The following is a 20,915-nucleotide window of genomic DNA, read 5'->3' on the forward strand; positions in this document are numbered from 1 at the left end:
TCCCCTGGGGGTAGTTAAAGGTAGTGGTTGGAATATCAGTTGGTAACACCAGATCCAGTGGCTTTACAAATGGGGATTTGTTCCTCTTTCCTGTGTAGCTGAGTGGCTCACGGGAGGGACACGGATCTCCGCTCTTCCCCGCGGCCGTGTGTGGTGCCTGGTCTAGGGAGGCTGGGGATGTGGTCTCTGTCCTGGGTGGCAGGTGTCCAGCTCAAAGTCCTGTCCTTAGGGGAGGTGGGAGAGCGGAGGGAACAGGCAGTGGGCTCAGATGCAAAGGCAGGAGAATGTGAGGCCCGGAAACCTGGAAGGTCATGCTCGCCTGCACTCAGGTTTGCCAGCCGCCCCTGAGGTCCGAGGCGCCGCATGGGCTCCTTGCCCGTGAAGCGTTGCCGTGGGCTTTCAGCAGAGCTCATTCGGGTGATGAAACACTCAACAGCAATGCCCATAGCTCTTTCTCCCGTCTCGTAAATAGACGAAAGTTTGTACGTCCCCAGGGAGTGCACAGCCAAGGTAGTCGGAAAGAGCATTTGGAATAAATAATTTACCATCTAGTTACTATATTCCTTGGGTGGTGATGGAAAGGTTGAATTTTCAGCAGGGGGAGGACGGGAACAAAGCCTAACAAAAATTGAGGTTAAAACACAAAGTCATACACATTCACACTTTGTTTCAGGCGGGGGTGCCAATGATGAAATGCTCAGCACCCGGCTTCTGTTTAATTTTTGATGCAAAGCCATCAGGGAGCCGTTTGCCTTCACTTTCAATTTCAGCAGGTCCTGAAACCTTGCATTTCTCCGTGGTAATAACCTGTGCGTTCCTTCCCATCGAGCGAGCCTGGCTGGCTGACTGATCAGTGCAGATGGAGCCGGGCGCTCTTGGAAGGCTGTCCTCCCGGCCCACTCCTTGGGTGCCTGCCATCTTAGGCCCGTTTCCTGAAAACCCGAGCTCTTGCCTGGATGGCACGTTCTCCAGGCCGTGATTCATCAGCAGCCCACGGCTCAGAGCCCGGCTGGTCTGCGCCTCGGGGTGGGGAGGCCCGGGATCCTCCCTCCCTGGGGGCGCAGCCTGTGCGGCTGGTCACAGGGGCTGTGGGAAGTGCGAACGTGGACATCTCCCAAGTTCCATGCTCGCCTGGGCGCCACGGCTCAAGGTTTTACAGGACTTGCTTTCCCACTTTTCCTTAGTGAGAATCCCAAATTAAGACTCCAAGTTCGTTTTGATTTTACCCTAGAAAATGTAGCCACTTTTAACCAACTGAGTAAATGCTCAGCAGAGGGTACCGTCGTGCTGCTGAAAAGGCTGCCATGTGATCTAGGGCTTGATGGGAACTGAGGTCCCCAACCTGACCCTTTCCTTTTGTACAGAATCAACGACCACAGGCCCCAGAGGGAAGCCGGCTAGCCCAGTGCCAGCCTGCTGCTCTCTCCCGGCCTCGGCCTGGGGCTCGCTGCAGCCTCACTGCTGGCTGGCAGTCTGTTTGGCCCCTCGGTGTCCAGTAGGTCTTAGGTGTTCTCCCACGCCCTCTCCTTTCCTCCTGTCCTCCTCGGTGCCTTGAACAAAGTCCCTTGTCCCCTCTCACTTAGACAGCTGTGCCCCTCCAGTCATGGCCCTGCCTTGCTCCCGGTGACACAGGCGAGTCCCTCCTCCGGGGCTTCCTTTCAAGCCAGCAGTCTCCTCTGAGCTGCTTTTCTGGCTGGTGGGACTCGACCTCACTGAGTGATTGGACCCAGGTGGGGGCCAACCCTGGGGAGCCGGCAGGCCCAACGGGCCACACTTCTCAGAAGATTTGCGCCCAGGCCCCGCTGCAGCTGCGTCAGGTTTTGTTTCGCTCCTTGGAAAGGACTGAGGCGGCAGTAGTAGGTCTCGCCAGGGCAGCCTAGTTCCTCTGATACTCTGTCTAGGACACCCCAGCAGGGACGTCTTTAATGGGTTATAATTCTTCTTGCCTCGTGATTTTGAGGAGATGGTTCTGAAAGAGGGCACAGAAGCCAGCTTTACAGAAGGTGCAGTTTCAGGGTGCCCACTGTGTAGCTGCTGTAGCAAGACCACCAGCTGCCCTGGACCCCCTCTGCCCACGTCACCTCCCCCCAACTGGTGGACACTTTCTTCTAACTCTTGAGGTTAAAACTTTTTATTTGATTAAATTCAAGGAATCTTTATAGAGCTTAATTGCAATAACTGACTTGACTTCTGTCTTAACAGAGAGTAAGTGTCTCCCTCAATGCTGCAGAATAACCATTTCGCCTGCAGTCTGGGCACTTATTGAGCATATGGGAGCTATTTATTGCCCGCACTTTGAGGAACTTTTGATTATCTCCTGATTGCCTCTTAATTAGATTGGTGGGGGAAGGGCGTGCTTGTGTAGAAGGGGCCAGTCTGGGAAAAAAGAAATATATTCCACATATTTGAAAAATGAAAAAGAGTTCTCTAGTCTTTTGTTCATCTTACATTTTTACTGTTTTTCTGCATGTTTTCATTTTTCATTCTTGTTTTGATCCTTTATGAAGACCCATGAAAAGGTGCCTCTTGCACACAAACAGGCAGTTATTAGTCTAAATAAACCTAACATGGAATCCTTGAGCGTGTCAGGAAATTGCGCTGGGAAGAGATTGCAATACCGGAAACTAAACCCCTTGTTCTGACCATCACTTTCTTTCTACGAGGAGCATGTTTCTAAAAGAAAGGGGGGGTCAGAGTGAGAAAATCTTTATATCCTTGGGAATCCGCACTTGGATCTGGGACCACAGAGAAAGTAAGAGGATCATTTGTGTCCAGTTTAGAATCGGTGTTAAACGTTGCCAGGAAATAGCAGGCCTCTGTGTGTGTCCCTCCATGTCAGCCACCCTCTGAGGCCTTCATGGGACCCTGTGTGGGAGACACGATCTTTAGCCTGCCTCACAGGTGGTGAAACTGACCCTGGGGAGGTGACACCATGACCCAGTCGGCACCACCTCGTCTTGCACATCTTGTAAGCGTGCGGAGCTGGGTCCGGCGCCACAGGAAGTTGGAGAAGGTGGCCAGGGCTACTCATCAAAGAGGCTGCTGCATCCCCAGCGTACAGAGCACCACCTGTCTTGTCCCAAGTGGTTTGTGTTGGGCACAGGTGCCGACCACCCACAGAGGGGTGCAGGGGCCTGGCAGTGGGTGGGCCGAGGCGGACCCTTTCTCCCAGCCCCACCTGGCCCATCTCTGGTGAAGCGCCTTGGCCTGACCACGGCCTTTCATGGCAGGTTTGTGTGTGATGCTGCCATGGTCCGGTCACCCAGTGCCCCAGCTGCCATCAGCGTGGGCAGGCTGCCGCACTAGGTGGGCTCAAGTTGGGGGCAGAAACTGCGTTAGAAAGTGGACAAGTCTCTTTATTTTTCCTGAGCTTTTTCTCCTTTCAATTTGAAGAGAAAAGCTGTCATAAAGAAAACGGCTTTAGCTAGCTGAGAGTTCCTCACCTCCTGTGCCCTTCACCAGCGGCTCTGCCCCGACTCAGCCACCCACGGGCTGCTCTGCTGTCGGGTCCCTCTGGGTGAGCCCGTCAGTGATGCTTTGTGGGTTCCTCTCTGCTCTCTCCCCAGGCAAGCCTGGGACCTGGCTGTCGACATTTGTCTCTCCCAGCTGCCGACCATCATCGAAGAAGGCACGGCATTTCGGGTGAGTCCTCCCAGGGCATCCTACATGGTCCACTGTGGCAGCTGCTTCTCTGGCCACCTGGTCTGCAGAGCCCCTGCTCGGGTGTCAGAGACAGCCCTCACCCACCTGGGAGAAGATGCATTATCCAGAAGCTTAAAAGATTGCACCAACCAGGGGTTAAAGTTAGATTATGAAATGGTCAGCTCTTAAAAACATCTTCTCTACAGTGTTGCTGTCATAGGTCTGCTTTTCTTGATGCGCACTGCCTGATCCCAGGTTCTCAGCCTTTTTACCATGAACAGACGCTCTCGACTTGCGGCCCTGCTGCCCAGTGGCCAGGTAAAGCCTCTAAGGCTGAGGCTTGGCCCTGAGGGGATGTCTGGTCCCCATGTACTTTCCTAGGTGGTGGTCTGGTCATCCTTGAGTTAATGTTGTTTCACTTGTGGCTCCTGAGGCAGGCAAATCGACTCTCCCCCCACCCCCCTGGGGGTCGTTACAGCAGCTCACCAAGAACCCCCTGTTGCGTCCCCTGCACATACAGCCCCTCCTGTTTTCATTCAAGATTTGTTCATTTGATGAGCGTTTGCTGTGCATCAGGCACCACATCTGGGTGCACGTGGGTGAGACCCGGTCCCTTCCCTCAAGTAACCCTTGAGAAAAGAGAAAAGCCACCCATCAAGTTAGAGCACAGTTAGATCCCCCATCTGACCCTCCAAGGGACCGGGCAGGTGTTCGGGACTGGGGGGAGTGGTGGGGGGAGCCGGGAGGAAGCAGGTGGCTCCAAGCTGTCCACTGAGGGGACGGGTTGGAGGGTGGGGCTTGGAGATCGGAGTCACTGGCCTTTTCTCCCCACACCGTTGTCTCCGGGCCCCATTGGAGAGACCACAGTGGGCAGCTTAGCCCCCTGGTGCTTCAGTTTCCTTGTTTTAAAACGGGAACTATAGTTGTATCCAATTCAAGGAGCACATGAGGACTGGAGGACGGAGCCTGGCACGTGGTACGTGCTGGACGCAAGGGTTCTTGACCCTTGGTGTATTCACAAAGCCCTGACTGTGGCCAGAGGCACCCACGTGTCACTGCGGAGGTTTTTAACTTTCAGTGCACATCACGACCGTCAGGGAAGCTTTCAACCTTACTGAGTCAGGGGCCTGGGTGCGTGCGTGTGTGTGTGTGTGTGTGTGTGTGTGTGTGTGTGTGTGTGTACATATGTATTTCTGTGGGGGGTGTACGTGCATGTATATTTGTGTGCCTGCGTATATCTATGGGGTATGAGTGTGTGTGTTCTCTGTGGGTTGTGTGTCCGTGTACATGTGTGTACGTGTGTGCATGTCTGTGGCGGGGGGGAGCGTTGTATGCATGTGTGTTAGCTCAGGTGATTTCGATGCCCCCCGAGACTGGGGTAACTGGGCTATGAGGCCCTCCGTCTCTATTTTATCTTATCTTTCCTCCTTCATTGCTTGAATTTTTTTCCCATTTTATTATGAACATTTTCAAACCTACGGCAAAGTTGGAAGAATTCTGCATCGAGCGGCCGTGTGCCCACTGCTGGGTTCTCCTCCAGCACTTGCGGTGCCTGCTCCAGCAGCTCGCCGCTCTCCACCCACCTTTCCTTTAACGTACTTACAAGGGAGTCGAAGCCGGCCTTGCATCTTGAACCCTGAAGTGGGCGCCGGCAGGGCCTTCACTTGGCTCTCACCTATGTGTTTGGCATTGCCTGGGAGACCCTAAACCCTGAGGCAGGGACAAGTCTCCGTGGGGAACAGTCCTGGCCTCCTGCTCCTCACACGCTCCACCTCCACAGGGACAGGGCCTGTCGCCACAAACGTGTTCGGGGACCTCGTTCAACTCAGGCTTTTTTGTGCTCTGTGCCTGGTGTTCCTTTGTACCGTCAAAGGGTCGGAGCTGCACACCTCTCAGATAAAGTCCCACGGTTCTGTGTCCTCACCCCTCCCTCCAGTGCCAGGCCTCCTTTCAAGCGTCTTCAGCTTCGTTTCTCATCTACTAGATTCAGGATTCTGCCTCTGGGAATAATCTCACCAAATTGTCACTGGGAGGGGTACTTGATGGAGGCCACACACTAGCTGTTTTATTTAGTTTTCATTCTTTTGGAAGCATAACATACACACAGAAGATTGCAGGCATCGTAACGTGCAGCTTGGTGAATTTACAAGTTGAGCGCACTCGCGTAACCAGCACCCACTCAGACCATCAGCGGTCCCCCGAGGCCCCTCCCGCTCTGGCCACCACCTCCGCCAGGGTGTGTGCTGCCCTGAGGGGTTTGTACTTGGGTAAATAGAATCCTTGTGTCTGGCTGCCTCCACTCAATGCCAAGTTTGCTCCATTCAGTTGCAGCTCACTCCTATCACAGTGCGGAAACCCCAAAGGTCATGGTCCATCCCATGCACCTCACGATCTGTGCTGGCCACTGCCCAGCCGAGACGCTGGAGCCTGAGACAGAAGGAGAAATCAGTCATGCTGGGCCTGTCTTTCTATGAAATTTTGATATTTTGTTCATTATAGATTTTTACATTAATTTTTATTTGCTTAAATATTGCGTTAAGGTGTTTTTTAATCTCAATTACTGTGTTTTTTGGTGCCCCCCTAAATTTTGTGCTTGAGGCGAGTGGGTGGGTGTGGCCAGGTACTGCTAATTCCTCGTGCTCTGGTGCGTTAGTGTTAGGTGTGCACACGAGGAGTAGGATTTCTGGTCGCCAGGTGTGCATATTTTCAGTTTCAGTACAAACTGCCGGACAGTTTTCCAAAGTGGGTGTGAGTCAATTTTCAGTCCTTCCCACGATGTATGAGAGTTTTAGTTGTTCCATGTCCTCATCAATACTTGATGTTTTCCACCTTTTTTTTTTTTCCTTTTGGCTATTCTGGTTCATTATGTAAAGGTATTTCATTGAGATTTTATCTTGTATTTCCCTGATGGTTAATAGAGTTGAGTGAGCCCTGTTTCGTGTTTTTATTGGCTTTTTGACTATCCTCTTTTATAAATTGCCTGTTAGAGTCATTTGATCATTTTTCTTTTGTGTTATCTGTTTCTTATCGATTTATAGTGGTTCTATTTATATTCTGAATACAAATCCTTTGTCACACATTGTGAATATCTTTCTTCATTCTGCAGACTTCATTTTCACTTTTTTAATGTTTTTACTTGATGAACAAAAGTTTCTTGTTTTATCATATCCAATTTACCAATGTTTTTTCTTTTATGGTTAGGGCTTTTGGTATCCCTTTAAGAAGTCTTTACTTACTGTGAAACAGCCGAAATAAGTGTGTTTGGACTGGGGATGGCAGGTGAGAAGAGCAGGACTGTGTTGAGATGAACTGGCTCTCCTCCTCCCCACAGTGACCTCACAAGTCACGGTGGATTGGCCCCCAGGGTCAGGCGTGGCTCTTTGTGCCCAGAGCTGGCCTTTCTGCTCTTAGTCCTTTGCGCTTGGCGCCTGTTTTCAGACCCCCCAGCCCATCTGACACGTGGGCTGACCACAGGGTCGACCACCTGGCGTCAGAATCGTCCCAGGAGGCCCAGGCCACATGGCCACATGACTCAGAGCCTCTGCCCACGGCCTGTGAGCTCTCCTCCAGAACACTCATCCTGGGTTCTGCTTCTTCCCCCCCAAGAATCTACACAGTATTTCCGGGAGGTAATCATGAAGATTTGGCCCAAAACATCAACTCTGTGAATAATCTCAGGCGCTCACGGGGCAACTCTTGAGCTGTTCTGTGAAGTGTTGCTTAAAATGCTGAACCACGCTTATGGTGGGGGGCTGATCTGATTTGTCATCTTCCCCGTGGCTTTAAGAAGCATGACAAACCTCACAGCATACTTGGATGGCAAAGGCTTTTCCCTCTTTGTCAGCTTTAGGTGAAAAGATCAGGAATGTTTGTCATTCGGGACGGAGCAGCTTCTTCAGCAATGAGCAGCGTGTTTGCATCCATAAGGCAAAACTAAGTGAAGGAAATGGGGGGAGGTGGAATTATCTGAGTTTCCCGACTTCCCCTCCCAGACTGAAGGTCCCCCTCACTCAGTACAGCTGGGGAGGGAGCATTTAACAAGATTATTGTTTTTAAACCAATTTGTGAATAACTCACACTTAAAAACAGGAAAATCACTTTGGGGGCTCCATCCCAATCCCCAAGTTGCCTTCCAAATTTGATTAACTTCACGTACACTGACTTTGCAAGAACGTGCATTCCTAAGTGTGAAAGTCCTCGGCCGAATTCTCACGCAACACTGACTTCTGTACAAGGGGCACCATGGCTCTGACCACCAGGCCCCTCTGTGGAAGGTGCGGCGGGAACACGCCTGGTCTGGCTTGCAGCTGTGCCGGAGCCCTGCCCATGGCTTGGAGGGCTCTATGCGCACACTTCCACATGTGCAGGAACCTGGGGTCACAGCCCGCATCCCTGCCTTCCCACCCACCCTTCCTTACACAGACACCTGCTTTCCCCCTGGGGAGACAGAGTGGGACAGAGAGGAGTGGGCCAGAGACAGAGATTTGGAATTCTTTGTTTGGAGCTCAGGGACAGCAGAGCTGCATATTAAGTGGAAATGCCTATGTAAGACAGAAAACCCAGCAGTCCTACTGCTTGGTCTCTCAGTTCCCGGACCTCCTTCTGACAGCCTGGGCCCCCTCCTACCTGAGCCGCTACTTCTGCAGTTTCCCTCGTCCTCGTCAGCTCCACTAAAGGCATCCCCTCCGCAGTGCCTGCGTGAGGACAAGCCACCCTCCGCACCCCCACTGCCAGGCTGGGGAAGCCCGCTGTGACCTGCTGCGGTCACTACCCTCCAGGGGCCTTAAACGCTGCCCGGCGGGCTGCCCGGACACATCTCCTTCATTCCTTCCCGTTTCCTCTCCGCTCGCTCTCCCCTCCATCCACAGCACCTCCTTTTCCCACCTTGCTGAGAGACAGGAGCGATAGAGGGATCCTCCGTAAGTCCTGCCACGTTGGCCCTTGTCCTGCATCCCGGCCCGTCTGTGTTGCATCTCCCGCTCCCAGCAGTGTGCCCCCAACCTGTGCGCCAGACGTCCACTCACCAAGGCCCTCGCCCAGCACCTCCCTCCTTCATCAGCAGTTTCCCCCTCTTACAAATACGCCCTTATTCTCCCACCTTTAAAAAGAAATTTCTATTCACGTGATCCCATCCAATTTCCTGCCCCCGCCCCCACCATGTCTCTCCTTCCCCTTTGCAGCCAGATTCCTGCAAAGAACTGTCTATTCTTGAGTCTCTGAATCATCTTTTCTTCTGTTTGAACCCAGTCCGGTTGTGCTTCTGCCCACTACCAGGGCCCTCCTGTTACATCCTTAATGGTCTCCAGGGCCCTTCTTGTCACCATCAGCTCTGGACCTTGGTCCTGCCTGACCCTCTACAGTCATGGAAGGTGCCGACCATGTCCTCTCCCTAAAACACTCCTCCCTGGCATCCTGGCCACCACCCACTCCTGATCCCCCTCTGCTGGCCTTGCCCTTGTGTCTCCATCTCCTTGGCCTCTCACTCTTGCGGGACTCCAGGGCTCAGCCCAGGGTCCCCTCTGTTTCTCACTTAACTTTTAACTAGATCTGTCTCTCCAGCCCAGACCCGTCTCCTGGACTGCGGGCTCATGTAGGCCATCGTCCCCCTGATGTCTCGGTCGGGTGTCCAGTAGGCACCTTAAACTCAGCGTGTCCAGGCTGAGTTCCCCACGTGCTCCTCCCAAACGTGCTCCTCTTTCAGTCTTCCCGCCTCAGGTCTTGGGACCCCACTTCCGGGTGTTTAGGCCCAAGCCCCGGCATTAACCTTACTGCAACCCTCTCTTACCCAAACCCAGTCTGTCCATGCAGCCTCTGGCTCTGCCGTGTGAAACATCCTGGTCTGACCATGTCTCACCACCTCCTCTGCTATGGCCCGGCCCTGTGTCCCCTTACCTGGATGGTGGTGGCCGAGTGGAGTCGGGGCCTCACAAAGACACACGGCTGAATCGATGGTGGGGGCGGTGTGTAAAGGCAGAGCCAGGTGAAGAAGGAGGGCCCCTGACTAATCCTCTGCTCATCCCACAGCACAGCCCCTTCTTTGCTGAGCAGCTGACCGCCTTCCAGGTGTGGCTCACGATGGGCGTGGAGAACAGGAACCCACCTGAGCAGCTTCCCATTGTCTTACAGGTGAGTGTCTCCAGGTAGGCCAGATTGATGAGGGAGCTAGAAAACTCCGCAGCCGCCCGGGAAGGGACTAGTTTATTGGGGCTGAGTGTGCTGGTGTGTGACAGCCCTCCTGCTTTGGAGCTAATGCCTCCTTGTCTCCCGGGCTCGCCTGGCGAAGTCACTGAAGCCTCTCCCCCGCAGTTAAACACTGATCTGGGCTGTTGTCAGCTGCCCTCCCCTCTACCCCCCGTGCTGCTGCCAGCGAGCTCCGTTCCAGCACGGCTCTGGCATCAGTGCCCGTTCTCTTTGGAAGGACATGAGATGCAAATCAACTGCGGAGAAAATGGGAGAGCCTGAGCAAATTACACACGCAGGTCGTGGGCACCACTCCCGGCACCTGTGGGTTGCTCACTTCCAGGGGGCTGTGCCCCGCGGTAGCTGTGGGCTGTTGCACTCTCTGGCTGTGCCGTCAAGCGCAGTCACCCGTGTGGCCTGTGTCAGTGTTCACGCGGCACCTGGTGCCCCACGAGTGGTTTGGGAGATCAGTTCTGTGGGTCTCACCCAGCTAAGTTTTGGGTAATGAGATGGCAAAATACCAAAATTCATCACAAGCAGGAAGTTTAGGAAGTTTTCACAGAACTTTTGTTTCAGTTAATGTATATTTATGGGGCAGGTGTAAGGACCAGGTCATGACATAAGCAAAGCTGTTTTGCTCTGAGACAGTGTCAAATGAGATTTAAAACCACTGTCCGTGTAGACACCAAGGCCTAATAATTCACTTTAGGCCCTGGAAGAGATTGTGTGCAGTGGGGATGCAGCGGTTGAACTTGGATGAGAACTGTGGACGGTTGTGGGAGGGGCCGTGCCCGCAGCAGGAGGGGGTGGGAATTTACATCCGTGTCCAGTTAGGAAGTAGGGTCTTAAATTCTGAGAGCTGGCTGGGAAAACCATCACCTTCCCCCCAGAAAGCTGATTAGGTTGCTTTGCCTCACCTGCCCGAGGACGAGGCCTTGCCTCCCCCCAGGAGGGCCCCACTTTCTCACCAGGCTGCTGACCACGTCTCGCAGAAGTACCATTCATCTTCACTGGGCCAGACGCGCTCTCTGAGCGTCTCCCGCTGCCGAGGACAGTTTGAAAAATAGGTGAACGGCTGATCCCTGTCCCACCTGGAGCGTGGCGGGCCCCCTCCCTGCATGGTCTGCTCTCCCGCTCTGTGCTGACCGCATGGTGGGCTGGGAAGGTGCCTGCGACAGAACTGAGGTCTCATCTGGCTCAGAACTGTGTGTCGGGACCCAGGCAGCAGAGCAGTGAGAGCAGTGTGTGCGGTTGTGGAAATGCCACCACACAGCCTTGTCCTCACGGCTTGATAATTACGTGGGCACAGGGTGTTGGCCAGGATCCTTCCCTGGAGATATTTTGGTGCTTTTTCTGTCTTATGACTGCTTATTTTCTGACATTGTGAAAAGAATGCAGAAATTATTAGTATTCCTCATGTGTGTTTCTAGATTAGTTTGACTATCTTGAGTTTGCAAGGTGAGCAATAAACAAATTTTCAAAACAAAACAAAAAGCAACAATAACAACGCAACAAAGAAAACTCGCCATTTGGCAGGAGCCCGCGAGTTCTCAGGCAGCGAGTGGAAGGCTGACAGGCAGGGCTGTGGGACAGCGGTGGCCGGTTGGTTGCCATGCTCCCCAGCTCCTAGGGTCATCCGAATTTTCATGAGAGGAGACTGTGGCCAGCCTCCACCGACCTTCCTATTATTTCAATAATGTGATAGATAAAATCCGGTCCTTTCCAAGCAGGGGCAAGATGCCCAGCACTGAATCCTGCCTGGCAAACAATCCTGTTGTAAATGGCCTCCTATTGACTTTTTCTTTAATGTCCCATTTACAACCCACATGCCCTCAGGGAAAGAGAAGACCCAACTTCCTGATGCCAAAATGAGGGAATGACTCTGAAAGAAAAGAAAGGGGCATCTTCTGTGCGATCTTTCAGACGAACGTAAACCATAGGTTCCTCATCATTCTGATGGGGGGGTCTGTCTGGGCTGTGTCCCACCTGGATCAGTGCAGGAACCTGCACTTAACAAGAAAACCCAACACAATGCAAAGGAGAGCTTACTTCATTTGGGGTAGCCCGCGGTGTTGGCTTCTTTCTCATTAATTCAGTTATTTTGCCAGAACCTGGGCCCCATTATCCATAAATTATCCCCAGTGCCTTGGCGAGTCAGGAAGTGTTGCTGAAGGGAAAGAGAATTTTAATACAGAGACGTCACAGCTTTTCTAATCCCTGCTACTTTTTCCACTGCCTGCTACTTTTTCCACTGCCAGAGAGCGTTTTCTCCCTCCGAAAACTCAGAGGCATTAACTGAGGACCATCGGGGTAAAATGAACTGTCTCCTTGGGCTGATTTGCAGCCTCTCATGTAGATGTAAGCATGAACGTACGCTTTTCCTGCCCAGTCCTAATGTCCTTTTTCACCTTTTAAAAATACAAATCAACAGAAAGGATGGGAAGGAAGATTCTTGAGCCCTGCCACACTGCAAGGCCTGGCCCCGTGGTCTCCTGGTCTGGTGGCCCTGCCTGGACCTCAGCATTACTGTCTGCACTCCCTTAGTGGCCCATGTGCAAAGAAGCCCCAGGCAGAGAAGGAGGAATCAATGTTGTGGAAAAGAGAGGGAAGAGAGAAATTTTACAGGATTCCGTGTTATTACCTTTACACAGATACTACAAGTCAGTGTGGGCATTTCATTAGGAAACCCTGTTTGCTTTCATGGCATCATTTTATTTACAAATAGAATTTTTGGTCTGAAAGTACAGGATTATTATTAGGTGGCATCAGGATAATAACTGGGATGTTATTATTACACATATTATATTCATCAGTGGCTCCAGAATCTCTGATCATCAGATTCCTGGGTCCACCAGGCCAGGACTGGAGCTTGAGAATCTGGTTTTTAAGAAGCAGCTCTATCCAGCAGTCTCAGCGCAGAAGCCTGAGTGCGTTTTTTGTGCACAAGGCAAATGAAAGGTTGTTGCCCTAGCAGCTCTGTTTTAGTTTGGGTATTTGTATCACCATGATTAATCTTCAGTTTGGGTTGCCACAGACAGAAAGAAATCCCATTAACTCATTTAGTTTACCAACATTTATCTCTGTAATTTCCCCGGGGTCTGAGGCACACTGAAACAGGAATTTTTTTTTTTTTTTAAGTACAAATACAAACAAAAGCCAGTCCTTTTTTTAAAAAGTAATTTTAATTTATGTTGGGCCTCAATTTTTTAAAAATGTAAATCAACAGAAGGAATCAGAGGAAGCGATAACGTTTAGAAAAACCAATACTTGACATTTTCCCTAGGACTTGTTATTGATGCTGTTTATTTTCCAGTGAAACATCAATACCCACAGCACAAAACCCTGCATTGCTGAGGGTCTTGAGTCTCTGAGACAAGTGGGCTGTGTATTGATGCTTTAATGTGTGTTTCGTCAACACGGACAACAGAGTCAGGAAAGATCGCATTGCAGTAGTGATGGTGATGGTTTCCCTTTTACTTTTGCCATCTGTAAATAAGACTTTGTAATGGAGACCTCTTACTGCTGGTCAGTGCACATGAGAAACAAGCAATGCGAACTACGCGTGGTTAGGTTTCTTGGCCCAAGTTGCCATTTCTTCCACTGCAAAGTGCTCTGCTATTTACTTGAAAACACAGAGCTTTATTCACGTTGACAGTGTTTTAAATAACAAAGGGAATCAGTAAACGGAATCTTTACAAGTGTTAGATGTGTTTGATGTCTTTGATTTTTGAGGAATTACACCTGCTTTCACAAACCTAGTAAATGGAAGGTTCTGCTAGCCCTGGGTCTCTAGAGACTTGAACCTCCGGCAGTTCCGTTTTCTTTAAAAACAAATAGGGAATTCCTTGGTGGTCCAGTGGTTAGGACTCGGCGCTTTCACTGCCAGGGCCCAGGTTCAATCCCTGGTGGTGGAACTAAGATCTCACAAGCCGCACAGCACGGCAATAAATAAATAAATAGTCAATCAAATCACTTCTGAGAGATGGAGACATCCTGTAGCTGGATGCTGACACCGAGACTAACATTCATCACACTCCTCATACCAGACCGCGTTGTACCAGACAGGCTGCATCTCATTTGATTCTGAAAATAAGCCCAAGTCACATGTTATCTCTACTCTTCTTGATGAGGAAACTGAAGTGTCCAGAGGTTGTGATTTAAGCCACACTGTGAGGAAGTGAGATAGTCAGGTCAGCTTGACTCCAAAGCCCATGCCTTTCAGCCGTCTAACCTTGCCCTCCAGATCTGTCTTTCCACTGCAGTGGCACGTGATAACCCATGAGTTAAACATGGGAAAGGGATCAGGCCCCGTTCAGATAGGCCCCTGTGAGCAGCCCCACATAACCTCTCCCAGCTTCTTGATTAGAGAACCTCAACTTCTCCAAACATAAAATGAACCACTCGATCATCCGTCTCGAAATAGCGATGTGGAAACAGGCTCCAAACCAGTGGGAAATGACATTCCAGCAGCTGAACCCAGCCAGCTCCGCTTCCCTGACCCCTGGGCTGCCCGCGGGCTGGGAACACCTACTCTCGCCTCCTCTGCGGCCACGGGCCGCGCATCCACCTGGGGAAGCTCCCCAGCCTCCCCCCTCCACCCGGGAACCCCTCCTCAGGAGCCTCGTGCTGCCGGGACCCCCTCCCCTCTTTCCACTCCCTCAGCATCTCCTGCCACCTCCTCTGTCCCCCACCTGGTGACCCTCCCTGCTCCCCACCCTCCTCCCGCCAACCCGTATTCACCCCTCAGAGGGTAGCCCCTTGAACCACTGCTCTGGCTGCGCCATTTCCTCACCCCCGTTCAGTCCCTACACCGCGGTCCACATCCCTGCAGCCAGAGGGTCCTCTTCACACGTCCCACTACTGATCCTCACCTCCCGGGAGCAGGCGCACAGTTAAAACCTCCCCGCCTTCTCTCCCACCTCCCTCGGCGGTCTCTCTACCCAGCTTCCCCCTTGCAGACCACCCCGGGCTGGCTGGCCTGTCCGTCTGTTCTTTCCTCTTGCCTCATTCCAAATCTTCTCTTCCAGCGGCTCCTTTCCCTGACCCCTCTTCCCCCTCCTCCAGCAGCCTTTGTCGGTCACGCCCGCCAGCTGTCTTGGAGTCTGTTTCTCCCCATCGGTCATGGCCACGGTCAAGTCCACCCATCCCACCCCTCCTTCCATCTTCCTGCCAGCCGATTGCCCGCAGCAAGCACATTGGACGGGTCCCTCTGCTGCTCTTCTTAGGAAAAGCTGAAGCCCTTAGCTTGGTCTGCAGGTCCGGCTGGTTCTGGAGCCTCCTCCATCAGACTGGCCACCTGCCCTTCCTTGGGGAAGGCCCACACTTTCCCAGCCCCTCTGCCTGGAACCTAGGAACCCCACACGTCACCCACTGGGAGTGAGAGCTTTCAGACCCCCAGCGTAGGGAGTGGCCCCCAGTTGTCTGTTCGATGGTTATTGCAGTGTGGCTGCAGAATGTCTGTGTCTGGGCCAGGTGGTGATGGGAGGGGGCCCTGCTGTTCCCAGTTGCGCCCAGCACCGCGCCCACACACAGTAAGCGCCCTGTACATGCTTTGGGTGGCTGGGAACAGGGGTGGGCAGAAGGGCTCTGCATCACAGGACTCTGTTCATGTGACCTCTGGGTAAACACCGTGAGGGAAAAGTCAATATAAATGACTTCATTAAAGTTTAAAACTTTGATATAACGCAGGAAAAAAGAGAAAAGTACGTGGCAGAGGTTGCTGTTTTTAATTTACGAAGAATCCTTTCATATCAAAAAGAAAAAGCCAAACATTTAAGTAGGAAAAGAAGGACATGCATGGACAGTTTACCAGAGAAATAGCCTATTAACCTATGAAAAAATATTCAACCTCACTTGTAATCAAAGAAATTCAGATTAAAAGAGCATTTTATTATTACCTATCATGTTGGCAAATAATAGTGTAACATGGGCTAATATTTTCCTGGTAGCTTTTAATTTGATATTTAATAGAACTCTTGTGGGTGGGTCTTGTGTTATGAATTAGGAAATTAAGGTTCAGAGAAGTTATTTGCCCAAGGCCAAGTAACCCGTGAGCACCGGAGCAAACATGTCCTGGTGCCCGGTAATCAGCCAAGGCTTGGTGGGCAAGTTGGTTCAGCTGGAGGGCAATCTGGTGATATAAGTGTGTATGCTCTGACCCTGTAATTTTACTTCTCAAGTTTATCCTAGGGGAAGGGGAAAAAAAGGTAAATGTGCAGAGATCTACCTGGTAGGATTTTTATCACAGCATTGTTTACAATAGCAAAAATTTGATAATAATTTAAGTATCTAGCAATGCGGAGATTGTTTAAATGAATTATGCACATTTACGGAAAAGAAGTTCAGTGCTGCTGTTGGCAGTGTTAATGGTCAGATGTATCTAGCTATGTGGAGTGAGAGTGAGGGGGTATCATTTAGTCAGAAAGGACATGAGAAACACAATAGTATCTTATCAAATTTAGAACAAACGGGACGTTGTACATAGAGAACAGTCTGGCAGTGGATAGACCAGTGTCATCAGTGGATATTTTCTTAAATGCGGTTAGAAAGTGTCTGTTCTAGTAGTTCCTACAGCGTGCACATAGTTCACCTGTTCATGAAGAAATGGAGCATTCCCAGCCTGTGTAAAGCATGAGCCATAGAGAAAGGGGCACCTGCTGACCTGGGAGAACAGCCCCCGGGGATGCTCATCCTGGCTCCGTGTTCCGGGGCAGGGGGTGTTGCGGTGACACCGCCTCTTCTCCCTTCCAGGTGCTGCTGAGCCAAGTGCACCGGCTGAGAGCCCTGGACCTGCTGGGAAGATTTCTGGACCTGGGTCCCTGGGCGGTGAGCCTGGTGCGTGCTTCCCGTGTCCGCAGTGGGAGGCACGAGACTCCACGTCACCGTCTGACGAATCAAGGGACCTTGGCCATGCGGCCGAGGATGACTGTGGGGGTGGCCGTTAAGCCCGCAAGGCCCCCATGGACCTCACTCTTTGCACCTTCGTTGTCACATTGTTGGGGGGCCCTTTCCCATCTGCTGTTAGGCTTCACCTTTGCAGAACAGAAAGTGTCCTTTAGGGACACTCTAGGGAGGAGCTCACCCCTGCCAGGCCAGGAAGCTGGCAGCCTCTGGGCTGAGTCCCCGGCCACACGCGGCGTGTGTTCTCCTGGGAGAAGCCGGCGAAGCCTCACTCGCCGTCCTTTCACTGTGGTTTTAGGCACAACTCTGAAACACTTTTCTATCATTCTATTCACAGGAGGGTAGAAACGGCCGTTCAAAACACTGACAAAAATAGAGTCAAAAGTGATCCATTTTTTCAACACATAAATCACCAGGGAAAGAGATCAAGAGGGACCTAGAGATAAAAGGGGATTCAGGAGACCCACCACCAGGTGCAGGGTCTGGACCTTATAGGGCTCTATTTGCAAATGAAAGTTTGAAAGTTAAAATTTGAAAAATTAATATTCATGAAACAATTAGAAATTTTACATGAACTGAATATTTTATGTTATTAAAGAATAATTGTTGAGACTTCCCTGGCAGTCGAGTGGTTAAGACTCCTTGCTTCCAGTGCAGGGGGCGCAGGTTCGATCCCCGGTCAGGGGACTAAGATCCCACACGCGGTGCAGCGCGGCCAAAAAAAAAAAGAATAATTGTAATTGTTCATCTTTTTAGGTGTGGTAATGGTATGTGGTCATGTTTTCATAAAAGGGACCTTATTTTTTAGAGATAAACACTAAGTGTTTACAAATGACACAATGCGATACCTAAGACGTGCTTCAGAACACTCAGGAAAGGACGGTGGGTAGGGCCAGCCAGGACGCCACGCCCTTTTCGGTTGATGGCGTTGAAGCCAAGTGATGGGCACATGGGAGTTCAGCATATTATTTTATCTCCATTGATGTATATTTAAGTTTTTTCATTGTGTATTGTCAACCAAGAGCGATAATTGATAGTTCAACGTGAAGGAGAAGAGGGAGAACCTAAAAATTAGGAAGAATGCACGAGCAGGCCTTGCTAGCCCTCTTACACTCCCAGGTGCCAGCAGGGAGGCCGTAGGTAGCTCACCAAAGGTAGACTCAGGTGGAGGCCTGGCGTGTCTCTTACCTTGTGGGCTGCGTGAGCTCGCGCAGCCCAAGCAGGCAGGCCTGGGTCGCTTCTAGGAGAAGGACGGGAGGTGAGGGAGGCACGACCCTTCCCCGTGCGGCTCCGTTAGTGCCGAGGACGCTATGCGCTCTGCTCCCTCCGGCGCGGGGCTGACGTGCTCTCTCTCGCAGGCCTTGTCTGTGGGTATTTTCCCCTACGTGCTGAAGCTGCTCCAGAGCTCAGCCAGGGAGCTGCGGCCTCTCCTTGTCTTCATCTGGGCCAAGATCCTCGCCGTGGACAGTGTGAGTAATGTCTGTCCCCCCCCCCACAACAGGAGAGCTGCTGAGAGTAGGGCAGGGGGCCCGGCCCCACTGTCCATTCTCCTCCTCCCGGCCTCACGCCTTCCATGGCCTCCCTCCCTCCCAGGAAAGGCTGTGCTCCTCCCGGGCCCAGTCCTGGTCTGTCGCGCTGGCCCTCGGCTCACCTGTTGTCTCTTGTGCGCTGCCCCCTCCTCACTCACAACCACCCCTCCAGCCAGCGAATGACCCTGCCCGCTTCCTTCTTGACGCTCGGCCCTGCCTCCCCCCATGAGTCGCCTGTCTCCAGCCAGTGCTTTCCCTCCCCAACCCCGACCCTGGGAACAGTCCCGTGGAGGCCCAGGCTGTCACCTGTAAGGCTCAGGCCGCGGCACTAGCAGTCACTTCTCAGCCATGACAGCCCAGCCCACGTCTCCAGCTCTGCTCCCAGTAGGCACCTCCCCACCCCTGTCCTCATGCCTGTGGGTCTGCAGTCACACGTCCGCTGCTTGAAGTCCTAGGCAAGGCCCTGTACTCAGAGGCCCTGTGCTGAAGGCCATAGATGTCGCAGAGCTCAGCCGTCCCTGCCCTCGACACTGTCCACTGGGGACAGAACCCTCTGCTGTGAGGCCGGAATCCGCACACAGGCCTGGCACGAGGGTGACTCTTCAAAAAGTGGAGAGATCTTGTGGGTAGGGCTGCATCTGTGTGCCTCAGTGTAAAGGAGATTATAATGTTAACCCAGGTGGCAGGGGGCCACCGAGGCCGCTGCTGCAGGAATTCACGCCCAGAGGGAGGGGTGAGGGTGGCCGGAAGGTGGGGGCTGCTGGACAGGAAGGGCCAGGGTAGGGGACGCACAGGTATCAGGAGGGCCAGGCGGGTGTGGAGAACAAACGGTTCTCAAGTTTGAACCTGTGTGGGGCGTGGGCCGGCTGTGTCAGTGACAGAGGGGCACCGAGCGGGTAGGCGTGGTGAGGGGAGCGCTCAGGGGACCACTGGTAATGGGGCCTCATGGCCTGGGAGATGGAGACTAGGGCCCTCGTCTACCCGATGACGATGGCAAGCAAGTCCTCGAGCGGAAATGTGACACGAAGGCCCAGCGGGCTGAGGGCTGAGCTTCGGGGTCCGCTCTTCGGGGGACAGGGAAAGGAGGGTGGAAGGAGGTTGTCAGAGAGGGGAGGGCTGGGAAGTCTGATTACAGAACATGAAGAAGGAGGCTCCGGAACAAGGGAGAGCGCTGGGAGCGGGACAGAGACCCTCAAAGAGGCTGCCGCACTTGGCAGTCGGGCTTCAGAAGCGCGTGGGGGGTGGGGCAGAAATGGGGGCTCTGGGGAGGAAGGACGGGGTGCGGCCCTCAGCTTGCTTGAGGGGTTTGTAAGTGGGGAGACGAGTCGGCATCAGTGGTTGGGTTTGCTTGCTTGTTTTGAAGGAAGGGTGACTTAAGTTGTCTCTAGTTGGGAGAGAAGAATCAGCAAACTATCATACATCTAATCGGACTTTGACCCGCCCGCTCTGTACATGTGCATGTGCACACGTGTGTGTATCTGGGTGACGCCCCGTGGCAGGGGCTCTCGTGTGAAGATTCTTAGTTCTTGCATCAACTCCATGCTATAAGTGTGGTTTTGTAGATTATTTGCAGATAAGAAAATGCTCATTTAAGGAGCTGCCCAGGAGCCCATAGCAAACCTGTAACAATTTGTTGTGAGCTGAGTGGAGCCCTTTCCACCCACAGGAAAGGGGGATCAGCAGAGCCACAGAGAAGGAGGGCAGGAAGCAAGGGCGTCACCATGCAAAGGGGGAGACCATTCTCTGCTCTGCAAGGGGTGAAAGGAGAGAGTGGGGGACCTCAGCTCAGAGTGTCAGCCCCTCCTTCCTGTCCAGGACCCCTGCGCCATTGAGATAGCCCTGCAGGCCGCCCGCTACCTGGGGCTCTTTTCAGCTTGCACACCCCCAGGGCTCCCACTCCCTAGCACCGGTGGGCCTGGAGTTGACAAATGCGTCAGGCAGATCTGGCCACCTGGTCCTGTCCCTACCGCCTTCGTGCATCAGTCCTGCACGCTGCCGCCCGAAACCACTCACGTGACCCTTTTTGCTCCAGGCCCGTAAGAGCCATGCCTGCCCACTCAATGAGTCTCTGACCTGGCTCCCCATGGATCCGGGTCCTCCTCTCTTATCTGGGCTCTGCACGGCTGCTGAGACCACTTCCCCACGCCATGGCGGCTGGAGCTTTGCTGTGAGGGGGCTAAAAACGGGTAACGGTTGCATGAGACTGTGAGTGTCACGGGGGCATCCCCAAAGAAGGTGTCATAGCCTGTGTGCCTCTAGGGGGAAGGCTGTCTTTCATTACGTTGTGTTGGGTTGGGGTTGGTGTCTGGAGTCATCTCGTGGAGCAGCCTTGTTGGTCTCCTGGTTCTGAGAGGTGGCCTGTCGGCTCCCGGGGCATTTCTATACAGACAGTCATGTGGACTCTCTCCCAGCCCTGCGGTTTCGCTCATTTTCTTGGTCTAGCAGTACTGACTGGGAGGCTGTGATCAATACACCCTTGCATGTTCCTGATTTTAATGCTTGTCTTGATGCTGGGAACAGCCTCCATCCTCCTCAGTGCATCCAAGTCTGACCTTGACCTCAGTTCAACCTTGGCCCTTTTTGGACCCAGTGCCCTGCGGTGTCCAGTGAATGTCCATTGCTTGTCTGCTCTGGAATGATGGCCAGAATATTCTATATTTCAAC

The 20,915-nt window shown here is 52.6% G+C and overlaps 1 protein-coding gene across 2 annotated transcripts in view; it reads left to right on the forward strand.

Moving 5' to 3' along the window:
- RPTOR (regulatory associated protein of MTOR complex 1) overlaps nucleotides 1-20,915 on the forward strand; it is a 353,634-nt gene that overhangs the window by 260,364 nt on the left and 72,355 nt on the right. For both annotated transcript variants that reach the window (XM_068529624.1, XM_068529625.1), the window contains exons 10-13: nucleotides 3,567-3,642; nucleotides 9,667-9,768; nucleotides 16,573-16,656; nucleotides 18,081-18,191. In XM_068529624.1, coding sequence (XP_068385725.1) covers nucleotides 3,567-3,642; nucleotides 9,667-9,768; nucleotides 16,573-16,656; nucleotides 18,081-18,191 — 373 coding nt within the window. The remainder of the gene's footprint in view (nucleotides 1-3,566; nucleotides 3,643-9,666; nucleotides 9,769-16,572; nucleotides 16,657-18,080; nucleotides 18,192-20,915) is intronic.

This window comes from Eschrichtius robustus, chromosome 20 (assembly GCF_028021215.1).
Source record: "Eschrichtius robustus isolate mEscRob2 chromosome 20, mEscRob2.pri, whole genome shotgun sequence".
NCBI lineage: Eukaryota > Metazoa > Chordata > Mammalia > Artiodactyla > Eschrichtiidae > Eschrichtius > Eschrichtius robustus.